Source organism: Lycium barbarum, chromosome 2, assembly GCF_019175385.1.
Source record: "Lycium barbarum isolate Lr01 chromosome 2, ASM1917538v2, whole genome shotgun sequence".
Lineage (NCBI taxonomy): Eukaryota > Viridiplantae > Streptophyta > Magnoliopsida > Solanales > Solanaceae > Lycium > Lycium barbarum.
In genome coordinates this window covers 152,992,700-153,012,659 of record NC_083338.1, presented here as the reverse complement: position 1 = coordinate 153,012,659, position 19,960 = coordinate 152,992,700, and the positions used below count along the sequence as shown (strand labels likewise).

At 36.5% G+C, this 19,960-nt stretch overlaps 1 protein-coding gene across 2 annotated transcripts; it reads left to right on the top strand.

Moving 5' to 3' along the window:
• The first annotated feature begins 5,983 nt into the window (after positions 1-5,983).
• On the top strand, positions 5,984-19,505 carry LOC132628264 (AT-rich interactive domain-containing protein 5-like). 2 transcript variants are annotated; one of them, XM_060344045.1, is made up of 14 exons: positions 5,984-6,376; positions 6,750-7,632; positions 7,733-7,887; positions 7,973-8,012; positions 9,300-9,352; positions 10,959-11,004; positions 11,739-11,828; positions 13,598-13,720; positions 13,824-13,875; positions 14,101-14,173; positions 15,873-15,939; positions 16,021-16,071; positions 18,230-18,322; positions 19,062-19,505. In XM_060344045.1, the coding sequence occupies exons 2-14, from the start codon at positions 6,751-6,753 to the stop codon at positions 19,152-19,154; spliced, it is 1,818 nt and encodes a 605-aa protein (XP_060200028.1). In that variant the 5' UTR covers positions 5,984-6,376; position 6,750; the 3' UTR covers positions 19,155-19,505. The 2 variants fall into 2 exon arrangements, with proteins under 2 accessions (XP_060200028.1, XP_060200029.1); XM_060344046.1 differs by having other exon boundaries at positions 5,985-6,376; positions 13,598-13,699.
• Positions 19,506-19,960: the final 455 nt, after the last annotated feature.

Below are 19,960 nucleotides of genomic sequence, written 5' to 3'. Positions count from 1 at the left end.
TTCTTTAATTTTCAGATTTGATTCCCCCCTTTTTTTTTCTTTTTTTTTATTCGGGTGGGGCCCACATGGCCCCTTAGGCTTAATTAATTAATGAAGTGATTAAATTTTAATCCCACTTAATAATCTAATCATAGTTAATTTACCCCTAATCTCCAATAATATCTTTATACCAATAAAATTTATAAACAATTTATGTTTTAATTAAAATTAAAAAAAATTAAAGATTTCTATTTCGTGTCCGAAAATAATTCCGCCTTTAACTTGATTCGACTTGCTTGCGAATAATTTGACGTATAAATATACGGGGTATAACAAAATCTTAAGAAAATAGGTTGTAAATGTTATTGAGATTTTAAAGGAAAAAACATATTGATGCTATTTAAACTGACTTGAAAAAATGCATAGTAGTCCACTTAAAAATAAAACTTATAAATGTTATTAAGCTTAAAATAATAATTTTTATTGTAAAAATGAGACTGGCAAAATATAACGATTTGTATATAAATAGAAGCTTTTAAAAGAAAACCTAACCAATATGACATTATATCAGTATAATAGTGTAAAACATCTAGACTTGTCTTAAAAATAGAATGCGAAGATGATGAGTTTCTTTCTCTTTTTTTACTGATTTATTTAATTATGCTCAGCTAAAAATAGACGTGATTGATTCAAACTTGAAGAGTTATTTATAAAATATACTTGAGTTTATACTTGCGTATTAGTGACGTTTTAAAAATGTATATGATAATAAGAATAAAATATGATTCCCTTTACTTAAAATATATAGTCATGTTATTTTGCAAATCGATTTTTTTAAATAAAATAAATATTAGACATTGTAAATGGTTTTAACATGAAAAGAAAGGAGTGAAACTTATGAAATTAATTGTTAGCTCCTCTTAAGCTAACTACCCACTACTAAAACTAAACCCTACTAGTTTGCTAAGGTTCATCTAATTTAAGAAAAACAAAATGTTAGTCATGCAATACAATTAAATGCTTAAAGGAATAAAACGGAGGAATAAATAAGATTGAATGGGTCTGGCCCATTTTCCAGGCCCAACTGCTGCGATCTATTCATGCTGTTTGGCTTTGGCCCGATAAATTTATATGTTGCTGCTACGAGCTGTTCCCGTTCATTGGGCTTTGGCCCAGGATTTTTATGCTTCTTATTTTGGCTGCGAACGGGACTGATGGAGGATGACCCGAGAAGATTGTGTTGGGTTTTAGCCCAACACCGAATGCGGAAGAAGAACGAGTCCCTCGGACTCGTATGCGATGGTCATGCAAAAAAAAAGCGAAAGAAAAAAGGATTAGTATGCAATCAATAGATAAGGTTAAACGTGTAGAATATGAACTCAGAACAGATCTAAACTTAATGAACAAATTAATAAAGGATTTAAGTAATAAATGCAAACATGCATAAATTATGTATTCCTATATCTATGCTAAGTGTATGTACTGCATAAAGTGGAATGGAAACTAACTGAACACAGGCCCAAAAAGACAGAAATCAGAAAAGCAGACCCAAAATACAAGTTTATAAAGTAATAGGCCCGAATCTAGGATCAGACAAAGATAACAAACCCAATAAAAAGAAACATAAAAATAGGCCCAAAGCCCTGCCACAAAGTATGCAGGATAAGAAAAATCCCCAGTTCAACTTAATGATATACAAAATATACTCTCTTATACACAACGAGGTGTATATAGACTGTATATACCTTGTATATTGCATGTATACTACTGAAGCAAACAAAGGGCAGTCTTTTCACCAAACTTAGGCCAGTACCAAGTTATATATCAACTCATACTTGGGATGTTCTGAGTTCTATTGAGGCCTATACATGTTATATTGACATTCAATACGTAAATGCGCAAATTCCCGATTCTAAATTAGGCAAAAAGGCAGTAATCAAAGGACATGGAAAAAAAGAAACTATATAAGAATACCAATAAGTTCGAACTCAGGGGACTTAATGGCGATAAGAATCTTCGAGCAAACACTGAAGTATTGTGGACATGGCAGAGATGGAGCAAAGTAGATAAACAAACCCATAACAGAGCATAATATTGATATAGTAAAAGAAGGACACCCGCATGCTTTTGACTCAACAAAAGGTTTATCTCATATGGCTACTAATGGGGAAACAGTCCTAATGATAAAATGTTCATCAATCTTAATCAACATATTTCATAGTTGTAACTGATTGCAGACAGGGTAAAAAATTCACCACAGAACCACATCAAACAAGATCACTGCGTAGAGGGTTCAATTTTAGACTCACACACATTGCAAATTCAACCGATTGAGACCAAAGCTAAACACACAGAGTAATAGCACAAGTTTGGACTCTTATACTAGTATACAGGGACTCAAACAGATCTGTAAACAAATGAACATTTAAACTAAGTAATTTAGCCTTAATGAAAGTCTCAACATAAGTAGGAAAGACAAAGTAGACATAAATCCCCTATGATGAAGTAACCAGAGACTTAAAACTCATCTTTAGTTCCTCAAATCAAACACTTACTAATCCAGGCTATGATACAAGCTTCTCATTCAAACCAGATTTAAAGAAAAAGAAAGAAACAGTGCTTCTCCTAGGATCCTATAGAGTATTTAAAGCAACATATGAGTTAACAGAATAAGGAAGCATGAGCAAAGGTAGGGGAAGGCAACCTTGGACATACTAATTGATCTAAAGGGACCTAAGTGAGATCATAAACAGATCAGAAAATATACTCAATAAGAATAAGAAGAGGTTATTGAACCAAAAGGGTATGATTATACTAAAGAGATAAGCTATTAATCAGTAACTTACGTTTAATGACAGATTAAGACTAGACCAAACATTAAAAAAAAAAAAACTCAAATCAGGCATCTCGCCCATATAGCAACATACATAATTTAAAAGAAGGTGTACTGCCAACCTATAATACATGCCAAGTCTAAACAGGGCAGATTTGTGATTTACAAAGCACCCACTGAATTCAAGAAATATTTTAGCATGCAGGCATATTCCAATTTACATTCTTTATATTAACAAGGCAAGATACCAATAGTTATAGCGAAATCATCTCTGCCAGTGGCTTAGAAAGGTTTGGACCTGTCCTCGAAATGGAAAGGGAAAGAAGGTAAGCATAGCTTATACAGAATCGCGAAGTTGAAAGGTGGTGATCATACTAAGACTAAAGTAAAAATCCTTTCCCTTGTTTCTTCTTTAAAGAAAAAAAACAACAGGATTCATGACCATTCTCTTTGCTTTCCCGGAACAGATTTTAATACTTGAAACAGTTATATATTTTTTCACATTTTTTCATATTAATAAAAAGAAGTAGAAATTATATATATTCCTCATGTATCCTAACAAACAATGACCCCAAGAATTGTATTAACCAACACGTAAACTCTCTATATAACTGTTAATTCGAATTCAATCGCAACAAGATTAAACAACTAACTCAACAATACTTCAAGTTAAGGTAAGCCATTATTAATCCTTAAATTACTCCCTTATGTGTAGAACCAGGAAAGCTGAAAAATGACTACTTGCGCAGCTTTACTTAACAGCAAATATTTTGAATTTAAACACCTAATTTATAACTACGTTTCACATCCATATTTACCCAATCATATCAGAACCGAAGCTAAATCATTTTAACAGTTAGCCAACAAACCAACACACACATAACCTTCATCATACAACAAAGTGGTTTCGATACTTCACACTAATCAAACAACATCACACTAATCAAACAACATCGCAAACAAGTACTGAACACACTAATCATCCTTCAAAAAAAACATAAATTAGGATTGAAACTAAGGGAAAGGGAACTAAGGATTACATATTAAAGCAGGAACTAAACTAAAACATAGCTAATCTCAAGAAGTCGAAAATAGACAGAACTGAAAGACAATAAAACTAGAATGAGGAAGAAGATTACTTTTTTCGGGTGCAGCGAAGTGAGGCGAAGGTTTCGATCTAACCTCGAACACTTCAAATTCTCCGAATTAATATCCACTCGGATTCGAAGCAGCGAAAAAAAAGAATGAAAACATGTAATATTTTCTAAATCGATATTTGAACTATATTGCGACTGCTAAAAATTATTTTGTATGGATTTTTGGGGGTTTTCTCAAAACTCATTCGAAAAGATTTCGTTTTTTTTTCCGATCTGATTTTTCAGGGATCCTCAGGTTCCGGAGTTCGTTTTTGCAAGGCGATTTTGGGGGTTCTCCCGATTCGAAAGCTTCAATTCTTGGGGGGATTTTCTGAATCCAAAAATCCTCCGGTTCTCGGGGAATTTCATGAATCCAAAAAAACCTCCCCTTTTAATGGATGATGAAACGAATACTTATAGACTGATTTCGGGTTTGAGTTTGAGAGGAGCGGGGACAAAGATGAGTGGAGAGAGGGAGATGAGGCGCGGTAGGGACGAGGAGCGTGGTGGGGTAGCGGTGTGGGGGTCGTCGGCGAGGTGGGGACGAGGAGCGTGGGAGTGGGGTAGCGGTGTGGTGGCGGGGAACAGGGAATAGTGGGTGACAGCGCAGGCGGCGGTGGTGGGGTTGGGAGAGGCGAAGAAGGAGAAGGGAAAGGGGAAGGGGGTTTGAGCGGCGGAAGGAGTAAAAGAATAAAGGGAAACCCTAGGGTTTCCCTTATGTTGGAGCTGATGCGGGTCGGACCCGGTATTTTTTGGACTGGGTCCATTTTTGGACTGAGTATTGAGAATGGGCTAAAATTAAAAACATAGACTGGGTTTAAAAATTGAGATAAAAGATATGGGCTAGTCCAAAAGATATTAGGAGTTAATCGGACTTTAATTTGGGATTCGGTAAGTCGAAATACGGACTGCGTGTAAGGAACAATTTGTCTTCCAATATTTAAATAAGAGACTCATTTTGATTAACGATGTACTGAGAATGACATAATATCACATAATACCAAAATGTGTAATTATTAGAACTCGGGTAATAAAATTATATGATGTTATAATAGTCGTGCAATAATATTTTTTAAAAATTCACAGTAAAATAAAATACTATTATTTAATTATGCAAAGATAAATGCGATGCGTGTGCGTAAGCTGCTAAAATACTGAAATGATAAAAATTGTGAATAATAATAATAATAATAATAATAATAATAATAATAATAATAATAATAATAATAATAATAAGTAACTGAAATATAATAATGAAGCCCCGATTTTGATAAAAGGCTAATAATCATAGTAAATACAATATATATATTTTTTAATTTTCCACAAAAATGTTAGGAGCATAAATAGGTATTTTGGAAGAGAGGCGGGACAAAATTGGGTGTCAACACAAGTTACAGTTTGGTTCGCTCGGCCCTAGTAAGGTGCCGGGTACCAATCACGCCTTACCAAGGTTGGGGCGTGACAATAACCAACCTTTCACACCTTCTTATTGGCGCATCTTTACACATCTTTTTCACATGTTCGAATCATCTCAACCTAGTTTTCCTTATATTGTCCTCCACTGAGGTCACTCCCATCTTGTCCCATATAACTTTGTTCTTAATCATGATATCTCTCCTAGTATACCTATACATTCATCTAAGCATCCTTATCTCTGCTACATTCATCTTCTCAACTGGCCAACACTCTACCCATACAATAGGGCTAGTCTAACCACCACTCTAGTCTGATTGCACAATACACCAAAGCGAGCCTTCATTTCGCCCACTCCGCCCCAATACGGTGTGTGATATCATCAGTTTCCCCATCTCTTTGGATATAATCACAAAACTGTAATTCTGGATAACTTAGTTAGTCCGCGCACCAAACGACCCCCCAGGTTTTTAACGTTTAACTTAAATATCTTTAAAGCACCAAAATGATCATTGATCTTTCTATATATATCTCGTCTTTATTGGAAAATAATGTTAAACCTTAAAATGAGAATATGGAAATAAAAGAGTTTTGAAACGATTGGAGGGCTACATATATTACAAAAAATTAGTGAAAGCAATAATAACGGGAATGAGATAAAATGGTGATTGTCGAGGTGTTAAAACGGTTGAGCGAATGCCGTTGGTTTTAATCTACTAGATCGCACAAGCAAAGGTAACCGTGGGCTCTCTCTCTCAGAGCCCGGAAGTGTGACGTAATAGAGTTCAGAGGAGATAAGCATGCAGTGCAGTGTGTGTACCAATCAACAACACAGCTCTTCTACTTTCCTTGTTTAACTTCACTTCCTTCTTAAATACTCCCCTCCCCACTTTATTATTCGCCCGTTAACTCTTTTCTTTTTTTGCCCATTCCGATTTATTCGCCATAATACACTTCTCCTTAATCTCCCAACTGAAACCAAACCCTAAACGCCGATTTCGACCCTTTTTCCCAGGTATGTATGTCTTCTCCCCCCTGCATTTACGCCCTTATGTAACATGATCTCTTTTTCTGTTTATTTACTCGTTATATGCAACAAGTTCTCACCTTTTCCTTTTCTGTTGATCGGTCGTGCTTGATTTTGCTGCGATCAAAATCTGTTTCCCCCTTTAAGTTTTTTTTTTTTTGGTATTTTTTCTCGCAAATCTTATTTGACGAAACTAGGGTTCTGTTAATGTGGTTCTTGAGTTCTCTTTTATTTATTTTTTCGTTTTTGTTGGGGTTTACGCTTGCGTGCATTCTAAAGAATATTTAGTTTCAGCTTGTGTTTAGAGCTGTATGCTTGAATTTTGATACACATGATGTGCTGCATGTGGATTCATTTTCAGAATGGATAAGAGTGACGTAGAGATGGAGGATGCCAAAAAGAAGGTTCATGATACTGTCGTAGAGTCACAAACTAATAAGCTTGATTCCAGTTTGAAACCTGAAGGGACTGCTGTTGATGGCCAACAGTCCACCGCGTCGCCGGTGGACTGCCAAGACAGTGCTAAAACCGAGGCGGAACAAAATAACCACTCTGAGAGTGGGGCTAAGACTCCGATGCCTGCTAAAAATGGGAATGGACAGCAGAAAAGTGATGCGGTGGAAGGTGAAAGCAATGTTAATGATGAGACAATGGACCAGACTGATTCAAAGGGTGCGGTAGAGGACCAGAGGACTGCTGCAAGCGAGACAGCAAACCAAAGTGACACTACAAGCCATCCAGAGACTCAAGGCATTACAGTAGGTGATGACCAAAACAATGCTACAGGTGGAACACAAGGAGAAGCCAAAATTGAGAAAAAAGAAGGGGATCTTGATGCAGATGCGGCCATGAAGAAGGAAGAACCTATTGGAAATGTTGCAGACCATGATACTGGAGGTGTAAACATGCAGGTACATGAGGAGCTACCTGCTAATGAAGTAGGTAAGAGTGGCAACGAGGTGAAGGATCAGGCTGAGGACTTGACCAAAGAGGTTCATCAAAATGGGGATGATATGATGGTTGATGAACAGAAGGAACTGGAACATAAAACTAATGCCACAAGTGTTATCGCTGATCATGATGCTAGATCGAATGAGTTGTCAGAGACAAAAGATGATGTTAAGAATACTGCTATTGCAAAGATGCCAGAGCCAACCACTCCAAATTTGTCGGTGAAATCTGCCGCTGGAAAAGCTGGACCGCATACTGGGGAAGCATCAAATAAAATCTTCGATGAAGCAAAGGTACTTAAGCTGATACACTCCCTGTTGAAGCGATTTATTTGTAGATGTTGTGGCAATTACTTTGTGTTTCAAATTGATCAATTATCTTCTCAAATTGTAGATGGCTGATGATGAGGATGAAGATGAGGATTGGAATGATGATGGGTCACCAGACGATCTAGCAGCATTTATGAGAGAACTTGAAAGTTTTTACAGGGAGAGGGCGATGGAATTTAAACCACCTAAGTTTTACGGGCATCCTCTTAATTGCCTGAAGTAAGTGTCCGATATTCTTAATTGCTCATATCTTTCATTTTGCTTAAGGTACATATAAGATTCTTACCATGAAATTGCCTGATAGGTTATGGAGATCTGTGATCAGATTGGGTGGCTATGATCGGGTAGGTCTTTGTCTTCTTGACTCGTATGTCACACTATTTTATTTATGTTCTAGGTCTTAATAGAGTCCCACATGTATGTTGCACAGTAGATGGGACTCAAAACTTCCTTGCAACTTGGCCATCTTGTAAGGTGAAGATTTTAGAATGACATGATTGATCTCTCATTTTTTTGGATAAGTAGAATAACATTATTGATGGTCTTGGTCACTACCCAGTGTAATCCCACAATAGTGGGGTCTGGGGAGGGTAAGATGTACGCAGCCTTACCCCTACCTGGGTAGGGAGGCTGTTTCCGATTGACCCTCGGCAACCCTCCTCCTTTATCCGGGCTTGGGACCGGCAATGTGAGCGAGCTCACACAGGCGGAGTTTAGAATAACATTATTGATATTCTTATAAATTTGAAACTTTTATACCTTCTACCTTTTAGTTTAGTTTAAATAAAAATGTCCATCTGACAGAGGATTGCAATTTGGAAGTCTTCCCTCCCGGTTTAAACTTTAGAAAATGGAACCTCCGTGAAAAAAAGAGCTCAAACGGCATTTGGAGATAAATTTCTTTTTCTTACCCTGTCTTATATTCTGCACTGGAACTTTTCCCTTGAGAATTGTTTGGTTCGTGTCCATTCAAAGTGCAGAAATTTTTTCTGATTCATTTTTTCTTCTCCTATTCCAGATTTTTCCGTTCTCTAATTCCTGCTTAATTACTTAAGTTGAGGACTATCTTCTAAGGTGGAGGGACCTTCTATGCCAGTCCTCCACTAACCAGGGGTATTGAGTCAACATTTAGGTCTAGCAAGCCTACGAAGGGTTTGTAGTTTTAGCTTTAGTAGGGGGCTGTTGCAGACCTATATTCAATACTTGCCTTGTTCTGATAGCTTTTACATGAGGTGGTTCGCACGATTTTACATGGTACCGGAGTTGGTTTGAGTGTTAAGGCCTCGCCGGCCCCTACCTATCACAAAAGTATTTCAACATTTTAGTCCATGATAAAGAATCAGGATGCATGGCAGTGCTGTAGACCTAAAATAAATGAACAAAAGGTGTCCCCTTTGTAGCAGTTTAAGTTCTTACATGAGGTGGTTCACACAATCTTAAAGAATACACTTTTCATACTTTAGTTTGTTTCAATGTTAAGGTTCCGGTTTTGTATTTTTTCTTCTGCTGCTAGATTAACTAATTCATGATTTGTGTGCATATCTTGTACTGCTGAGAGATGAATTTCTTGTTATTGACTCAATGTCATGCTATTTATGATGGTCTAGTATTAAATTGTTTTGATTATTTAGGTGACTGGAGCCAAGTTGTGGCGGCAAGTAGGGGAGTCGTTTAATCCCCCCAAGTAAGCATCTAAATCTAATAAATCCTATTTCTTTATGAGCGTTGAACTTAAAGCTTGAATCTTCCACCCATACAATGAAAAATGTTGCTCTACCTTCTCAAATGTCAAGTTCTCCCGTGTATGAAATGGAGACAAGGCATTGATGATCGCAGACATTAGATTTTTTTTTGCAAGGATTATTTATGAGAATAATATAGGAAGCAGACATTCATCCCTGGTATGGAAATAGAGGCTAAATTTAATAATCAAGAATAATGATTTACAATATATAAAGACAGGTCATATAAGCAAGGACATAGAACTCAGGTCAAGAATTGGGACCAGTGCAACACAGAGTAATGCTGGAACAAAGCACCCTTTTGTTTATTTTGGAGAGCTGGGTGGTGCAGTTCACACAGAATTGTGTACCGTTACCATTGATGCTGCTTTTGTAGTGTCAGTGTAGCTGAAGTTCTCTAGCGATCTATTGAGGTGGCTGAGTCATAGTTAGGTCTAACTTTAGGTAGCTTTTTTTGTTATGTTTTTGTTAGGACTTATTCTATTTTATTTATTCCCTTTTAACTTAATAGACAAGAATTAGGAGTCACAGATTATTTAAATCAGAGTTTAGATTCTTTTTCTTATAAATAGAACTACAACAACAACAACAACAACCACCCAGTGAAATCCCACAACGTGGGGTCTGGGGAGGGTAGAGTATACGCAGACCTTACTCCTACCAAGGTAGGACGGCTGTTTCCGAAAGACCCTTGGCTCAATATAAATAGAACTAGCCATTTTTTAAATTATTCAACCTTTATTTTCTTTGATAAGTAATGATGTTTTATAATTGATATAACAACACTAAGTGGACTGACAATGAAGTAAACTCTTACTTTATTCGTATTGACACTTTTCCAGCTAACAAGACAAAAGAACTTTGATTGTTTGTTCCCATGCCAAAGAAATGTAAGAAATGTCTTCTCAGTTTACCATTAGCTTTGGACTGAAGCTGACAGAAAAAAGAGACATAGTGTTCCTTCTCTAAAAAATAAATATGAAAACTTTTGAAACTTGTGGTACATGAGGATACCACACAAACACGTATAAATATAATATACCAAAAGGGAGAAGCCCTCAGAAAACCCAAAATACAACACTACTTGTTCCTTTTTTAATAAAATACAGCACTACTTGTTCTAACTAGACAACAAAAGACATGGTCTAATTAAGAGAATAATAGCTCTATATACGTGCTTCCTGAGTGGTATGTGATTGGTATCAGTGCTGGACTCCTGTGGCACTTGAAGCCTAATATTTGGTAAGCATGTGGTATTTCTCAACTTTTAGAGATGCTGGGACATTATTATGTATAAACGCGATGTAGTTAGACCTTGTAAAAGACCATAGACGTCTGATGTCTTCAAAAAGATGACTGAGAGTTAATAAGGATAAAATGAGAGGTGCCAATGACCAGAACTCACTCTGATACTCAAATAAGATATGCAGTTACTTGATTGACAGTGAACTTAAAGAGAGGACAAACCAGAAGCTTCTATCAGTTCTTATTGTAATGTCTCTAATTTTGATTTTTTCTCTTTTTGAATATGTTTATCTTCTCTTTCAGGACTTGCACAACTGTGTCCTGGACATTCCGCATTTTTTATGAGAAGGTAATAAACCCAAGATCCCTTTGGTAGCTATTGGTATAGTTTTGCCAGTGTTTTCCATTATATGTAGCTTGTAACAAGTGATTTTCTTGACCTTAAATAATCTTTCTAATGTGATTTGTTTGTGAAACCTGAGCTTAGTAAAACTATGCTGTGGCAGTAATGCTAATTTTTTTTTGCTGAGGTTTCTTCGGTCAACAATATTGTTTTTCTTCTCAGGCCTTAATATATTTAATATTGTCCTGCATCAAGAGTTAGATAGAATCCAATTTCATTCTTATAAATTAAACTTATTAATAAACTTTCCATCCCCTTTTGGACCCAATTATCTTTAGTCTGTTATACAAACTTAAAACTACTGATTAGATGCATGCTTACTCAAAGTAAGACCGCGAAAATGGAGAAATAATTTGGTATTATCCCTTTGCTTCTTAAATACATTTGATATTCTTGCTTTTTTGATGTGGCATTAGGGGCATGGTTGTGAAAAGGCAGCTAAACATCCTTTGCTTCCTTGGAATTTGATCACTAGCTAGCATATCACCATTCTGCTTTGTCTTGCCATCTTAAACCGAAATTAGATTTTTAAGTCTAATTTAATAATGTATTTGCTGGTCTCTGCATATTTGATATTTCTTCTTTTTATAAATTTGTTAATTTTATTATCTGGAATAACTATTAATTTCTGACTCTCCTTCTATATCTTCTTTTGTTATCCAATGCTTTCTGCATTATAGGCCCTTTTAGAATATGAAAGGCACAAGACACAAAGCGGAAAGCTTCGACTTCCTGTTGCTGCTCTTCCTGAAGCAGGTGGCGACAATGAGGTGAGCTTGTGCTTACATTTCTCCTCCTCATTTGTACTGGCTGTGCATCTTCTAATTGATCTACCTTCTAACTAAATCACTAGTCAAGTCAATTAGCAATGGCTCTATCGCAAAAGGCAGCACCACTTTGAAATCTGTACAAGATTGAATGACAAGAGCTTCAATCTATTGCAAGGACATGCAGTTCAACCGTGTACTAAAATGATACATTTTTCATAGTACACCAGAAATCCAAAAACTCTAGCCATTTGAAGTATATACAAGAAATGGGACTGCTTTTCCTTCAAAACTTCTAGAATTTGCTTTTCTCACACTATCGCTTTTTAATTCTTTTTCCTCACGAACTGCTGCTAATGGCCTCTTAAGTTGCTTGGCGATACCCCTTTTACTGCAAAAGGGCAAATGAATATGCACCAAGTCATAGGGGATGCAAAATTTCAAAGTTAGGCATATTGGGACCTCTTCCCTTGAAGATTCACGCATGTAACATTTACTGCAGACTGCTAACCGAACCCTTTTTTGTCTCTTTTAACTTTGAGATATTACAACAACAACATACCCAGTATAATCTCGCCAGGTGGGGTCTGGGATGGTAGAGTGTACGCAGACCTTACCCCTACGTTTTAACTTTGAGATATGACTTTTTTAATTGATAGCTGAGAATAATAGATTGCAGTATCAAAGTGAATAAGTGGTGGCTTGTGTTCAAGAAGGGAAGTAGAGAACACATTCATTGGAGTGGCATTAATGTCTTGGAATCAGATAAATATACATTTATTTCTTTTATATCTTGTTTTAAATGATCCAAATAGAAAATGCAATATCTTGGAATGTGCATCATTGTCTAAGCTTCAATTATGTCATAGATAGTTGGATGATAGATTGTTCGTATTAGATTATTCAACATATAGTTAGTACTCTCTCTGTTTCAATTTGTTTGTCTTACTTTCTTTTTTAATCTCTTTCAAGAAGAATGCCCCTTTCCTAATTTGGCAACTCTTTAATTTTAACATCCCACATGGCATGTTTAAGACCACAAGATTAAAGGGTATTTTGGTATATTATACATATCTTTAGTTTAAGACCAAAAGATTCAAAAGTCTTCTTTACTTTCTTAAACTCCATGTCCAGTCAAGCTAAGACAAACACATTGAACCGGAGGGAGTATAATTTATAAGTTGTTAAGATATAAATTCCTTTGCCCCAACAACATCATGCCCCGCAGCTTTATGTCAAACTCACAAGAAAGATTGTGTAACCTTTATGAAAATAAATCTTTTTCCTTTTATTTTCCTAACTTAAATATTACTCCTTGTTTTCCAATTTCCTAGAAAGAGCATCTCGCCCAATCTACTCTTTATTCCCAGTCATGCTAAAAAAGCTTCGATACAAAAAAACATGCCCACTGTAATCGCACAAGCTAAAAAAGGTTCGATGAATCTTATAAATAGATTTGTGTCAGCTTTGTTTTCCTTTTATTTTCCTAACTTAAATATTACTCCTTGTTTTCCAATTTCCTAGAAATAGCATCTTGCCCAATCTACTCTTTATTCCCAGTCATGCTAAAAAAGCTTCGATACAAACAACATACCCAGTGTAATCGCACAAGCTAAAAAAGCTTCGATGAATCTTATAAATAGATTTGTGTCTGCTTTGTTTTGATAGAGACAGGTTTGATGTATATTATCTTTCTTCATATTAATCAACCAATGGGTTCTCCTAGGCATATTTAGATGTATAAAATGAACCATCTTGAAGTAATTATGCAGGGAAATGGTCATCAAACTCCTGGATCAGGCAGGGCGAGAAGAGATGCTGCTGCCCGTGCTATGCAAGGATGGCATGAGCAACGTCTTCTTGGTTGTGGCGAGGTTGGGGAACCAATTGTAAAGGTCTTTTGAAATTATAGAACTCTAGAAACATTTATTAGCCGTGTTTACCTTTGACCACATCTCTTGACATGTATTACTAATTTTGTTATGAATCTCTTGATAGGAAAAGAATGCTAACATTATGCCAAAGCGTGAGAAGAATCTCAAAAGCATTGGTAATGTTCTATCTGGTTTCTTTTCCAACCTTAACCCTTCATATTTCTTTAGATATAACTCGTTTCTTTTTATGATGTCTCAATTTGAAGAATCATATTCAGCAAATCGCTGGCTGGTAATGGCTATCAAGGATATAATATTACTTGTATCTGTAAGATACAGGGACTAAGACAGAGATGATGATATCTTTTTCTCTTAACATAATCAATTGTACTTGCATTCAGGTTCTATAAAACACAAGAGACCAGATGAAGTGGAACGCCCTTCAAAAGTGGCAAGAACTGAAACATTTAAGCAGTTAAGTTGTCCTTTGTGTTGATCCTCTCATGTAACTTTTTTCTTAGACAAAATTAGTACAATGTAACTACTCGAACTCCACAATTTGCAATTTGCTATATGTTGGTTTCATCTCCATGCATGGCCTTTTATTATTTCTTCAGTTGTAAAAGTTACAATTTTCATCTTTGTCCTTGCAGCATCCAGACTTGTCTGATCCCACATAGTTCTTTTTCTGGCAAAATTAATTTATCATATTCTTCTGAGATTTGATCTTGTAGTTTGATGTATTTATAAGAAGCCTTTACTGTTACCTTTCTCAAAAAATATTTATAAGAAGCCTTTGTCATATTGTATTATGTTGTGGACTGCAGTTATGTCATGGGTGACATACCTCTTTTCCTAAGTTGTACAACCAATAGCTGTTCTAATTTAATCTTAAAGGATGATGTATTTATAAGAAGCCTTTACTGTTACCTTTCTCATAAAATATTTATAAGAAGCCTTTGTCATATTGTATTATGTTGTGGACTGCAGTTATGTCATGGGTGACATACCTTTTTTCCTAAGTTGTACAACCAATAGCTGTTCTAATTTAATCTTAAAGGATAGGCAAATTCTCTGCTTCAGCGGGTTAAGACACATGACGAAGGCGTGAGAACATGGTAAATCATAGATGTATATAGGGAAGAGAACTATCAAGATGGAGAAAATTATAGAAAAATGTTGTCGTACCATCTCAAAGGAGTCACCCTCTTTAAATTGCTTGCTAGCACACTATCTCTAGAGTTAGCAAAGTCGTAAATGTATAATTCTTCATTGTATATACCAGACACCTACTAATTTCCACGCCTGCTTTCTACCGACTCTACCAATGGTACATATCTAACTTTTGCACCATGATGGTTCAGCCACATTCTAGGTATTCCCCCGAGAGTTACCATGTTAGTTATCAACTTTTAGCTTTCTCCAAAAGCTCTGAGTTTTTAGTTAACCATTAGACTTTAGAAGCTGTTGGCTGCGACTTGCTTAAGAAAATGCTTAAAAGTTGGTCCACTAATCTAATATGGTACTGCAAAACTGTCCCTTCATTGACTTTCACACCCTAATAAGAGCATATCCTCTTTTTTCTCTTTACGGGCATGACAGAGATCTTATCTATCGATGGAGTTGAAATGCCTGACTGATGATATGGCTTAGTTTATTTTTGAAAAAAAGGAAAAGCACTAATGGAAGGTGCCTTGGTTTGAGTTATTTTCAGTATTGACTGAATGAATAATTAAGAAATGGTGTAGTGAGTGAATAATTCTTGAACATAGCAGCATTCTTTTCAAGGCTTAAGTTAAATCCTTGTCTACCCTGTGTCTGTTTCCTCCTGAGATGTTGTCTAGCTGAAGTGATATCATGTTAGCACTAGCCATCTGCATGTTTTCTCACACATTGTAATCCAAGCAGTTTTTTTTCTATTGATCACGATGTTAGGGAGCTTAATCATCATTGATGATGTGGTATGTTGTTAAGGTTGTATTAAACAATGTGTACTTGACATTAGGCTTGACTTACTATAAAGACCATCTCAACCTTACAAGCTGCATGGCAGAGTCTCAAAATTGATTACAATTTTTTTTCCTTTGGAAAGTGATTGAGCAGTATTACTCTGCCAATTCTTTTCCTCTTTCCTCTTGTTCAGATGTGAAAATAAATTACTTTTGTTTGCCAGGTTGGTTACAACAGTTGTTGATTTGGGACCTCCAGCTGATTGGGTAAAAATCAATGTGCGAGAAACAGTAAGTTCCTCTCAGATTCTAAGTATTTCTAGTTTGTATTTACTCTCTCTTCATAGACTTGTAATGTTCTTTCACAAACAGAAAGATTGCTTTGAGGTCTACGCTCTGGTGCCTGGGCTTTTGAGAGAGGAGGTATGTACCTCTTGTGCCATGTGTTATCTTCAAGGCCATTTCACTTTGTTCTCTTGATTTATTGTGTACAAATGTCATTTCTTTCTTCATTCTTTTTCTTCCTTTTTTGATCATGTAAAGAGGAAGTGCACAAACGTCATTTTTATGATAGTTTTCAAAACATATGGATCTCAGAATTAGGGTAGATACCGTCTCTTTGATGTAAACCCCATATCATTTGGAATCAGTTGAAAGGAATGCCTGCTTTGTAAGGAATGCATGCGAGACTTGTGCTTCTGATTCATATGGGTGCTAGGCCTTCACCGCAAGCTTCGTCTAGTTAAAAGGACAAAGCGACCTGCTTAAACTGATAAAACTCAGGGGAAGAGAATTGTCTATTTTTGGAAAGGAATGAGGTCCTGAACAAGTCGGTAGCCTATGTACTTCGACCCTATGCTACACAAAATGAGGACTTATTGGTGACGAAATCTTTTCGCATCCTCCGCACATCATGCTCAAGCCCCTCACACAATCCCATTAGTGTCTTATTTGTTGTTGCTATATATGGGCATAGAGCTTTTTCCATTTTATCCGATCGCTTCAAGGGATGGATTGAGTAAAGGAGCGGGGGAGATACTTGCGTATTATCGCTTGATAAAATCCTCATCTTCACGTTTTACAGTTTTTAAGCAGTGAAAGAAATTAAAGAGATATTCTCAAGGTTCATAGATCTTGGTGATTTTTCTAGAAGAATTTTTTCATATGGCACCAGTAAATTTGTTGAATATAATAGGCAAAAGTCATAGATAGCCCCCTAAACTTTGCCACATTTTCCTCTGGGCTACCTAAAACGAGGGTTGTACCTATTGGGTACCTAAATCAGTCTAAATTTGATCCTATTGGGTACCTTTTTCACAATAATCAGCAAAATTAAGAGAGTGTATTACACTCTCCATGACGTGGCAACTTTGTCCAATGAAAACGTGACACGTGGCGGTGGGGGGGGGGTCCATCATAATGATTAAAAAATAAATTATACACCCCCCAAAATTTTCATCTCCTTCGCCCCCCCCCCCCTCCTACTGCAAAAGAAACCGGCCGCCGCACCACCACCCCCAACCGCCGTCCCCCCACTCCACCAATAATTTATTCCTCTTTTCTTCTCTTCAATGTCTTTACAAGACCCACCAACCTTTAATGAAAGGTGAGATAAAAAAAGAGTCATAGTAATGGTGAATCCCCATTTTTTCCGGTGAACAAGTCATAATAATGGTGAATCCCCATTTTTTCCGGTGAACAAGATAGTAATGCTACTTTTCAGATCTAAAAAGGACAAAAAAAATGGTGGTAAAAAATAATATCCAATTCAAAAATTAATTTTATATAAATAATTAAAAGAAATGAAGTGTTATAATGAAGAAGAAGAAGAGAAAAAAAAAAAAAAGGAAGAAGAAGAAGAAGAAAGGAAGAGAGCGTACAGTGGATTAAAAAAAAAGGAAGAAGAAGGAGAAGAGAAGAGAACTACAGTGAAGAAGAGAAAAAAAAAGGAACGTACGGTGGGGTGGGGTCAGGGGACAGACAGGCGGTTGGGGGGGGGAGGTGGGTTAGTTTTTTATTTATTTATCTATTAAATTTTATTTAAAAGAGGTAAAATTTTAACCAAAAAAAAAAAAAAAAATTAAGGATGAAAGGGCTGTCCACGCGCCCAACAAAAAGTGGACTCAATTGCTGTGCCACGTAGGCGCCACATAGGCAAAAGGTACCACATAGGATCAAATTTAGACTGGTTTAGGTACCCAATAGGTACAACTCTCGGTTTAGGTAGCCCAGTGGAAATGTGGCAAAGTTTAGGGGGCTATCTATGACTTTTGCCAATATAATATATATGCCGACTGCAATTTTTTGCATCAATTTCACCAAACTATTCAAACTTTGACAAGTTTAAGATGTTGATTGGGATATGGCCATTTACTATTGCTACCTTTCATCACTTTAGAATTTGGCTGAATAATCTTCTTACCGTGTTTCATTTTCCCTCTGTTTAACCGTCCATGTTACATTCCAGAGGACCAACATATAGGGGCTAGTGATTGATAGGAGTCATTATTAGCATATGCTTGCAGTGAATTATAGTTGATAATGGTCTAAAAGTCTCCATTCCTTATTTCTTGGTGACCAGGTGCGGGTTCAATCTGATCCTGCTGGTCGTCTGGTCATAACTGGTCAGCCGGAGCAACTTGACAACCCTTGGGGTATTACCGGCTTCAAAAAGGTAAGTTTTGCTTCTTTTTCTATTTTGACTTTGATAGCGGAACTCAAATGATCCTCGTGCCATATCTATCATGCTGTTGCATCATCTGTTGCATGTCTAGGGACTGATGATATCTTGGAAAAAAGAAATTAGTGTGTTTAAGCAATGAGAATACATAAAAAAATTCTGTGTTCAATTTCCTCTATTAATATTTCTTTGAATGGAGTCTCAAAATTTTGAATGAATACGAGAGCTATTTATTTTTCTCTGAGAGTGCAAATAAGCTAAATGCAATTCCAATTCATAAACTGAAAATTGGCTTCTCATCTTCCTTACTGGTGTGAGTGTCATGTTCACTGCAAGAGTAATCTTTGTTTATTTCAGTAATCCTTTTTATTGGCACGGGAGTAATGTTAACCGTAGGTATAGCCAACATGTGTTTTATCATAGAAGATTCTGTTGTGAGACTGTCTTCATGTTCTTATATTTATATCGTGTACTCTCAGTTTTATCTTTTGAAGTAAATGGGTATCAATCTCCGGGTGGATAAAGTATGATTTGTCATCTATGTATTAGCACTTCTGATCTCTATTTTCCTGATAATATTCTGGTTGTTCAGTTGCTATATGTTGATCAGACCAATTAAAATAATCTTGATCTTGCAAACTCTGAATTATATATTGAGATGTAAATACTTTTGTCTTCTAATTCTGATGAAACAAGGAGTAGTCCCATTTATGACGTGCGTTGGTTTTCTCAGGTAGTAAGCCTGCCTGCTAGAATCGATCCACTACAGACTTCTGCTGTTGTAAGCCTCCATGGACGGCTCTTTGTTCGTGTACCATTTGCATAGGGAAATTGGCTTGAGGGAGTTTTGAACATATAGCTGAACTTGATTGACAAAGCAGGGATTCTGGTAGTTAACCAACGTCGGTGAGCGTCACGTTGTGGATGCTAGGCCTTAGATTGTTGGACTTGTGTATGATTAGTTTGATCAGATTAGTTGGTAACGTTCTGTGGGTCAAAACGTGAAGCTAGGGACCTGACAGCAAAGGAGGCATGTCCGGCTACAGCCGCCCTGTGACACATTTTTTAACTTTGGGATTGAGGGGATTTATGAGTAGAATAGCTAGAACCTTTTTGTTGTTCTGATGGTAATATTGATACTAATTTATTTTTAGTTAGCATTTGACTGTCCATCTGATATCCGACCTGAGGTTACTTATTTGTCATTGTGCGTGTATGTAAGAGAGAGAGAGAGAGAGAGAGAGAGAAGACTTAAATGAATCCTGGATAAAATCCAATTCAACTCTTCCTCTTTCCCTGTATTTCACCAAGGAAAGGAAGGGCATAACTTGAAAATGACTTTCACCTAGTTTTTTTGTTGGAAAAATCAGTTCATCATATGTAACATGAGTTAATGGGGGAGGGGACCAAATGGGTTAACAATGGTCCAAATCACGCTTGGATCTCTAAGTTAGTGGTTGATTGTGGATTCTCACGTGTCCTGTCAGATTTGTAATACAAAATGGACTGGAGATATAGCAAGTTGAATTCCTTTAAATTCCCATTGCAGAGCAAGTCATAGCATCTTATCAGCGCACCGGTCACATCCGTTGGGCCAAAGGAAATTGGTCCTAGGCTAGATACAAATACCTA

Bases quoted from the DNA above. Each gene is read 5' to 3' on its own strand.
- LOC132628264 (XM_060344045.1), top strand. From the start codon at position 6,751: ATGGATAAGAGTGACGTAGAGATGGAGGATGCCAAAAAGAAGGTTCAT. The intron at 13,876-14,100 runs GTAATGTTCTAT...ACTTGCATTCAG, and splicing joins GAAGAATCTCAAAAGCATTG to GTTCTATAAAACACAAGAGA. The intron at 14,174-15,872 runs GTTAAGTTGTCC...TTTGTTTGCCAG, and splicing joins AGAACTGAAACATTTAAGCA to GTTGGTTACAACAGTTGTTG.